The sequence below is a fragment of the Nelusetta ayraudi genome, unplaced genomic scaffold, assembly GCF_046127955.1.
Source record: "Nelusetta ayraudi isolate G7.1 ecotype Tasmania unplaced genomic scaffold, CSIRO-AGI_Nayr_v1 ptg000007l, whole genome shotgun sequence".
NCBI lineage: Eukaryota > Metazoa > Chordata > Actinopteri > Tetraodontiformes > Monacanthidae > Nelusetta > Nelusetta ayraudi.
Window position 1 is genome coordinate 6,501,472 of NW_027466057.1, and position 8,529 is coordinate 6,510,000.

Genomic DNA, 8,529 nt, shown 5'->3' on the forward strand with positions numbered 1-8,529 from the left:
TGCTCCTGTCAAATTATTTAATGTCCATAATTCATTTTTCCCTTACAATGGTATTTATAGATTTAAATTGGACCTGTCCCATTAGAGATTACTAATATTTATAGAAATATTTTAGACTGTTTGATTAATATGCCCACTTCAAGTGGTTACTATTCCCTCAGTATCATTAATCAATATATGCAGGCTTGTTAAAAACATAAGCATAGCAGTGGTATAATGTGTCAAACCAGGATGAGTTAAGGGGATTCCAGGCGGAACATTTATTATAAATGACCACACTGAGCTGGAGGGGAAACAGTTAAGACACTTATGCAATTATGCTAAGTGTCACCCTGGAGGTGGCCTTTGAACCGCGGGTTAAGCTTACTCTGAATTTGTGAAATAAAAGCTAAATGGAACCATCTTCGTCTGCTGCGTTTTAATATATAGCCTTTAATAAGCCAAGTGCAGGTGCCCTATCGCACAGGTGCACATATCCATCTGAAACAGAGAACATAAAGCAGATGAACACAGAGCCGTGCATTAATTTATGGGGATGCAATCTGCATTCATTATCAGGCAGCGCAGAGTTCTATTTCAGAAAGGCATGAAATGGATTCGCTTTTTCAATTCCTGTCTGCAAGGACGTTCAGGGGAGCAAGTGAATCATTTTTAAAACGTAACCCTGGATAGCAGCGCTCAGGGATGCAAAGCATCAGAAGCATCATTTTGATTTATTCCACCAAAGTCGCTCTCGTGGGGAGAAAAGGCTCAAAACGCCAAATTTTCTGTTGCTCAAGACACAAGACTTTCATTCGATGCTATTTTGCCAAGGTTTAATATTGCACAATTCTAGGAGTGCTCAGGCAGCGGCCCCATTCCACAAGGTCAATGGTTTTAACAGGGGGCATTTTTTTTATTATTTATTTTAGCAGTTAACCTTTTTGTGAATTTTCAGAAGTGGTCGGGGCCCCTGGAGCTTCGATGAATATACATGACAGCGGGGAGGGGAAACCTGGGAATGAGATTTAATTTGACACGCTGACCCCCATCTCCATGGGCCGAGAAAACCAGGGTGAGAAAATAAGGTTGACCCAGTGACCCCTGGGCCCAAACCCCTTCGTCACCCGCCCTCACAATTAAATCAGCCTCAGAGAGCAAGAGGCAGAGGCAGGGGCGGCCCGACCGGTAGGGGACACGGTGGAGGCTCCCGTTTCCTCAGAAGCTCCCTGAGAAGGATGGCCGTCATCCAATCAGTCGGAGCGAGCTCGGTTGGGCGCGGCCCTCTCCTCGCGCGCTGATTGTAAACTGACGTGAAATGCAGACGCTACCGCTAGTTGCTAATATGCTAATGGAACTCATGTCGGAAGGTGCGACTTGCCTCTCCTCGCTGCCGTGAGCCTGTATCTAAATATGCATAAGCCAACGCAAGGCCCAATTTTGTTAATGCAGGCGCCCTGAAGGTGACCTTTCACCCCGTTGGGTGGCGCCTAATGCAAAGAGGTGTGTGCGTATGTAAGTGTGTGACCTCGCCTTGACCCCAGGGGGAAGTGGGGGGGTGGGGTCACCACGGCTTCACCGATACATTGAGTTCTCCCTCTCCTCTCCCAGTCCATCTGCTTGGTTCACTCTATTTTGCCGACCCAGAGAGGAGTGGAGTGTGTCAAGACTGGAGTTTTTTTTCTTTTTCTTTTCTTTTCTTTTCTTTTCTTTTTGTTCACTTGGCGCAATTTTGAGTTAAAGGTTGCAGAGTGGAACCGGGATAGATTTATAACAGCCGCGGGGGCCTTCAGAGTGCATTTTGCGGCCGCAGTCAAAAGGCTGCACTTTAGCCTGCGCGTGTCGCAGCATCATATTGCATGTATTCCAAAATACAGTTATCAGGCAGACAGCGAAAAAAGTCGATATCTTGCCATCATGTTTCCTTTTGGTTGACTGCTGACTCAAGGAGACAAGCCAAGGTCCACTCTGCTCTCTAAACTATGGAGATGCTCCCGTCTGGCTGTGTGTGTGTGTGTGTGTGTGTGTGTGTGTGTGTGTGTGTGTGTGTGTGTGTGTGTGTGTGTGTGTGTGTGTGTGCACTTGTGTCCCAAGTTATTTGAGTGCTCTCTCTTTCTTCTTCTCTGTCCGCCTCTTGCTCTCTTTTTCCTTCTTTCATTCTTTGTTTTTTTTTCGTGTCTTCTTGTGCGTGGAGGTGCATTTGGTAGCTGCCTGTTAGTTGTATATAAAACCGCACACTGCCGTGCGAGGTTGCAGTGTGAGGTTAACGGAGTAGTTTGAAGTTCAGTGGAGGTCGGGCGAGGTGCTGTACAAACAGGGAGAGAGACCACACATCCAAACATTTCAGTGTTAAACCTCAAGTTTACATCTTCTCTTTTCCTGTCCTTTGTAGAGAAATTGCATATTTGCATTGAACAAAACATTTTAATCAAGTGTTCATTAAATCTTTATCTTTATTTTCTGCTCTCTAGAAAGAATTCTTAAAGCAAATTCTGTATTTTGATGACTTTGAGATTCATTTCTGCGTTTTCCCTCGGTGGACTTGGGCTAATCAACCTCTTCCTCTCCAACTCCCTCTTCCCATCAACCCTCTCTCCGACCCCCTCAGGCTGCTGAATAGAATGGCAGCTGATGACCGGCACATCCCCTCCAGTTGTGGGTCCTACATCAAGACGGAGCCGTCCAGTCCCTCCTCGGTCATCGACACGGTCAGCCACCACAGCCCCAGCGGCAACTCGGACGCCAGCGGCGGCTATGTCAACGCCATGAACAGCCACCCCAACGGCCTGGACTCCCCGCCCATGTTCACCCCCAACGGGCTCGGCGCCGCCGCCTGCCGCAAGCGCTACGACGACTGCTCCAGCACCATCATGGAGGACTCGTCCATAAAGTGCGAATACATGTTGAACTCCCTCCCCAAGAGGCTGTGCCTGGTCTGTGGAGATATAGCCTCGGGGTATCACTATGGGGTGGCCTCTTGTGAGGCCTGCAAAGCCTTTTTTAAAAGGACAATACAAGGTATTTTTTTCTCCCTTCCACACTAACCACCACCCTCCCCCACCCCCCTGTCAAAAAAAACAACAACTCAGCGCAGGTTATTACATCCCATGGCACCGCATCAGCCAACGTAAAAACATCCTTCATACAAGACACCTTTTGCCTTGCAACAACACTGAAACACGTACGGCCGCGGCGATTTACCGAGTAAAGGAATCATTGGAGTGTGTTTTCTCCTCCTCTGGAGACCAGCAGCCAGCGCAATAAGAGAGGCTCGCTTTGGATATGAATACAAACTAATTAAGAACTCACGTCAAAACAAACATATCCCAATTACCAATAGTGATCTGATGTTTTTTTTGTTTTTTTTTACAATAATATCTTCATCGTGTAAATCTCCCTGTGCAGGCAATACAATACAATACAACACATTGGAGATACAGACACACAGGAAATGTTGTAGTTTTTGCTCCCCTAATCACATACAGGATCTAGGATTCTAAAATGTAATTGTCATTGTTTATTTTTGTCCGTCGGAAAATTAGTATTGGAACTCAAAGATGCCAGGTTTTGCAAAATTGACTTTGTATGCATTTTCTACTCTATCAGATATGTCTTTGCTCACTCCAGTTGACAGAGAATATGTGCACAAACTAACCGTTCTTAAATCAGCCTTTTGTGATGTCACAAGGCGCATTCATGCATATCTTGTTACGAAGGTATACATACATTATTCCACCGTGTGAAACAGCCGCACGGCCTCCTCCACATATGTGGAAAGCACAACAAAGCGTCGGTTTTAGCAAAGCAATTTAGCAGAAGACTGTCAACAGAGGGCTAAATATGTCTTTGAGGTTTTTCTTTTGATAATTAAATGTAAGGCGACTGCTCCTCTGAAGTCTGGGCCGAGGGTTTCATAAGAAGTGACTTTAACGCACAAGTACAAAAACTGAAGAACAGCAAGAGTTCCGCGACTCGAGGCGGAGCAGCGTGGCTGTGATTGAATCATCTGTCACCGGGTGACGTTTGGTCGAGCTGACATTGTCATTCAGAGGTCAGATTTGGTGGAGTGAGGCCTTATTTGCCCAGATGCACGGGAAAGGGAGGGCGGGGCGTCTCGGAAAGTGCGCGTTATTATTCCTGTCGGGTTTAGTGTTTGTTTATGCGTGTGGGCGGGTAGGCGCGGTGGGCTCTGGAAGTGCGACCAACGACGCGACGACCTGATGTATCACAGCTTCTCATTAGGAAGGCAATGAAAGACCCCCCCCACCACCACCACCACCCGCTGTGAAAGTACGCACTGCGTTTCCAGATTAATCAGGAAGACTGGGATATTTTTGAGCCCAGGCAAAAAAAAATAAAAAAAATAAATAAATCAGAACAGCTGTCCAGGTCTGAGCTCTTTGGACTTAGCAGTGCAACACATGCTGAGGGGGGAACAGGTAAAATGAGGCAAAGCTGGAAAAATGAGCCAAAGCCGGAGATGAGTAGGTTTAGATGAAATTTCCAACTACCTGAGCCAGGAATGTTGTTTTTTTTTAACTCATCGTTTTCAGTGCGTTGTTATCAACAAAAGATCACCTGCGTTTTTTTTATTTTTTTTTTATGGAGACCTCCTCCCCCCTTCGCCCCATTTCACCCTCTCGCCTGGATGATAGGTGTTGATTTTGGCCCTTATAGCCCTATCAGCTTTAGACAGTCTATGTACCTTTTGCGGGCAAACAAAAGCATTAGGCCAAATCCTCCTGTTTACCCACGCTGCCATCAGCAACCCGCTCTATTGACAAAAGATGAACATTTTCTCCAAAGTAACATAACAAGGCTTTTGTCCCCTCACCAAAAGTACACTGACAACAGCATAATGGAGGAGAAAAGAGGCGCAGGCGACTTAAGAGGAGCAATTGCCCGGGCAATTAAGAGAAAGGTAACATGGAAAAAAAGAAAAGAAAGCCCCTCTTTTTTTGCCCCTCCTCCTCCGCACTTTGCATTGTCGATTTGAAATCCCTCTCTTTCTCTTCTTGGAGGGCTGCCTGTAATGGAGCTAATCTGCCGTCGTTTGTCCGAGCCACAGGAGTTTTGTCAATAACAATCAGCGTTTGGAAAGTGTAATTAAGGCCGAGGCTTTTCATTAGGAAGAAGGGAGGGGGCCGTCTCCGGGGACGAGCATGCCAATTAGAAACTCAGGCACGCGTCGCCGGGTAATTTCAGGGAAAGGAGGGGAAAAAAACCCAGGACTTCTTTAGATTGGAGAGGGACCCTGCTGCTCTTTCAGAGGAGAAGGGGTGGGGGGAGGCTTAATGGCATAATAATCAGACGGGGGTCCCAGGCAGTAGAGGCAGTAGAGGCAGGGAGTTTTTTTTTTTTTTTGGGGGGGGTGGGGGGGGCGGAGGAGGTGAAATCCTTCTGAAATGATAAAAAGAAACACATGCGGGATGGCTGCAGGAAAACGGGTGCAGTAAATGGCAGGGATGTAGAGCCCTTGAAAGAATGAGAGGGTGCCGCTGATGAGAACTGATTAATTAAAGGAATAACGAGGCAGTCAAGGGTGGAGTGTGAGACGGCCCCGTCTAATGAGAGGAAAACAAAGGAGCTGTCTTTTCCAGCCCTTTATCCCTGCTGCTCGGCGGCACTCGGGGCAAACAACGCGCAAGTCAGTGTTCACCCAGATTTTTTTTTTTTTGTCCCTCCCCTCCACCTTGGGCTCACCTTGTGGAGCTGCGTGCTCTCACAGGGTCCAGCAGCTCCACCTTTGTGGGAAATTTGTTTCACCGAAATATTCCCAAAGACGTAGCCTCGTTAAATATTCAGTTTCCCGTCGATATTTTTGATTTCCGTCGATCGTTTTTTTCAGGGAAGCGCGGCACAGTGTGCGGGTCACCTCCCGCCCCTCTTCTCCGGCTGATGGCCCCACCTTTTCAACAACCGCACCTGGGAGATCTATCTCTCCCGTCGCCCTATTCATCCACTGGAAAAGCCCCTTGAACTCCTGGCGTGGAGATAGTTGCATTAGTCAAGGCCAGCCCCAAATTAATGTCAACTCGAATCTTCATCCATCTTAAAAAAGAAAAAAAAAAAACTCTCTCGTGCCCCGCAATCATCCCAGCCAGTCCTGCACCACCTCACCTGCCCCACCCATCAAAAATATAAATCTCCCATTGAACTGTGTTTTCTTCCCATTTTGAACTGGAGTGTAAAATTGCTCGAAAACCGACTGAACTCGGTGGCCCGCTCTTAGATGAAGTAATAGACCTTGACAGTAAGCCTGTAAAAGTCCGTTTGTGTTTTGATGAGAAATACCTGCCATTTTACTGTAATTTACTTACAAGACCTGACTTTCCCCTCTGTGCCCTGGCATGGATCCTGAAAAGCCATAAAACAGATTGAGACAGATACTTATCAAGAGGAGAAGGAGGGAAATCTTTTTCTTCTCCCTTCACTCTCTAATGTTATTGGTTACCATACCATAACCTCTTTAAAGACAGATAAACCCCAGCATGGCCCTCGGGTTAAAGGGGTTCCCGCCAGCGTGCTTCATTTCTGAGAGTGAAACTGGGTGCACTCGCACGGAGCGAGCGGGCGGGCGGGCGGTGAGTTCCGGGCGGCGTTATTCCGGACGAGGTTATTGTAAAACAGTTTGCAGGGGGAAGCAGCTCTCCTTCTTCGTGGCAATCGGTCGAAGAAATTGATCTGTAGTCCTTGAACCAGTTAGTAGTAATATTATTTAAGCGGAACCTGTGGAAATGGGACACATCCTGCAATGATAATTAGTTACAAGGGAGGTCACCTGGAAAGCTGTTGTGTAAATAAGACGCGAGGTGCTTCTTATTTAAACGTGTTATGTGTTGAAATATTTTTATATTTGCTTGTATGTTAAATTTTTTCTCTCCTATCTATTTAGTTTATATATTTAAATGAATATATATTTTTGATGGTGCTAATTTCAGTCATATTAAATCATACAATATCTGATAAGTAGCTACTAATGAATAAAAAAAACAAATATGGAAAATAAAAAAGCAGTTAGTGAGCAGCTCTCACTGTGTTGAGCTATGAAAAGCCCCCTGACAGAACATCACACACGCGCGCGCGCACACACACACACACACACACACACACACACACACACACACACACACACACTCCGTCCACCTGTCCTGTCAGGTCCCGTGTGTGTGTGTGTGTGTGTGTGTGAGAGAGAGACTGTGTCGCCTGTTGTTGCCGTTGTGTGCGTGTGTCAATTTCAAAGAGGCCGACCGCCTCAGTCGGCCACCAGGTGTGGTTTGTGCATGTGTCCGCGGCACCCTTGGGACCAGGAAGGGAAGTGGGGTGAGGGGGAGAGGAAAAAAACATCCCCATAAACAAAACATCCTCAGGGACACGCAGGGTCAACCGTGGCGGCTTCGGCGGAATTCATAGCATGCATATTGCGGCCTGTTGTTGTCTTTCAAAAAAACACAAAGAAAAAAGGAAAAATGAACGAGGCGAATAAACGGAGGCGATTTGATCAGCTTTTCAGTCCAGAAGTGACGCTTTTTTTTTATTTATTTATCTTTTTGTCCCGTAAATGTGTTTTTGTGCTTTATGTCCCAGCAAATTGCTGATTGGTTAGTGTATAATGGGGCCGCAGGACTAAAAAGACCTCCATGAATTGATTCCAGCGCATGGTGCCGCTGATTGCCTTCTCCCAGCATATGGGGAATGGATAGGATTATTATGGTCTGGCCTGCGCCACGACAGCAGAGACAACAGACAGAGGAAAGACAATCAGAGCTCATCAGCCGCTTCCCTCACACCTTTATTTACCCCAATCCCAAAGAGATGGGAATTAGCATAATGATTTCTAACCCAGATATAAGGCGGAATTTCTAATTATTTATAACATCTTGGGACCCTCCACTTGATCTGTCCAATAATGTTAACATAATTGCATAAGTTGTCAAAGGATGTTGGAGGGCTGGTGGAGGAACGCCGCTGGAATATTACACAGCTCACCTTTCCCCCCCGCCCCCTTCTTATTCTTCCTCTTATTCCGCGGGCTGAAACGTGTGAGTGAGGGTCAGGCCTGTGCAGCAGCTGCAGGGCGTCGGGATGCAATCCTAATGTGTGCGCGTCCCTCAGGAGAAATGTCTCATAATCTAACGCTGTGTGTTCCCGCGCGTCACATTCAGTGGATAAAAGTCATCATTTCTGATTGACACTGCGTTTGACCACACCAGGAGAGAGGGATTAGAAAAAAAAAACGGCAATGTCAAAAAAGCTTTTTGAGCAACGATGATTTAAATTCCAAGGCGGGAGGAGGGGGGGCATTATATTGCAACCCTTCATTCAAACCCCCCGCCCCCCAGTATACAGCAAAATGTAGGGAAGCGGAGAAAAAGCCCTCGCATCTTTCCCTAATGTTAGAGCAGGAGCTCGACCATCCCTTCTATTGTGCGGCCGCGGAACCCTATTTCATCGCTCCGTCCTGGAATCAGACGCCGCAGTTGAATAATGCATCAGGGCCTCTTGCCTGGACACTATGTAAATAGTCAACAATAGCAATAGTGGTAACAA

At 46.6% G+C, this 8,529-nt stretch overlaps 1 protein-coding gene across 10 annotated transcripts in view; it reads left to right on the top strand.

Annotated features, from left to right (window-relative positions):
• Positions 1-8,529, top strand: part of esrrb (estrogen-related receptor beta) — a 54,531-nt gene that overhangs the window by 19,426 nt on the left and 26,576 nt on the right. For 9 of the 10 annotated variants that reach the window (XM_076018247.1, XM_076018243.1, XM_076018240.1 and 6 more), the window contains one exon: positions 2,588-2,997. In XM_076018247.1, coding sequence (XP_075874362.1) covers positions 2,601-2,997 — 397 coding nt within the window. In that variant the 5' untranslated portion in view covers positions 2,588-2,600. Of the gene's footprint in view, positions 1-946; positions 1,055-2,587; positions 2,998-8,529 lie in introns of those variants that run through there. The other variant, XM_076018248.1, reaches the window with a different exon arrangement.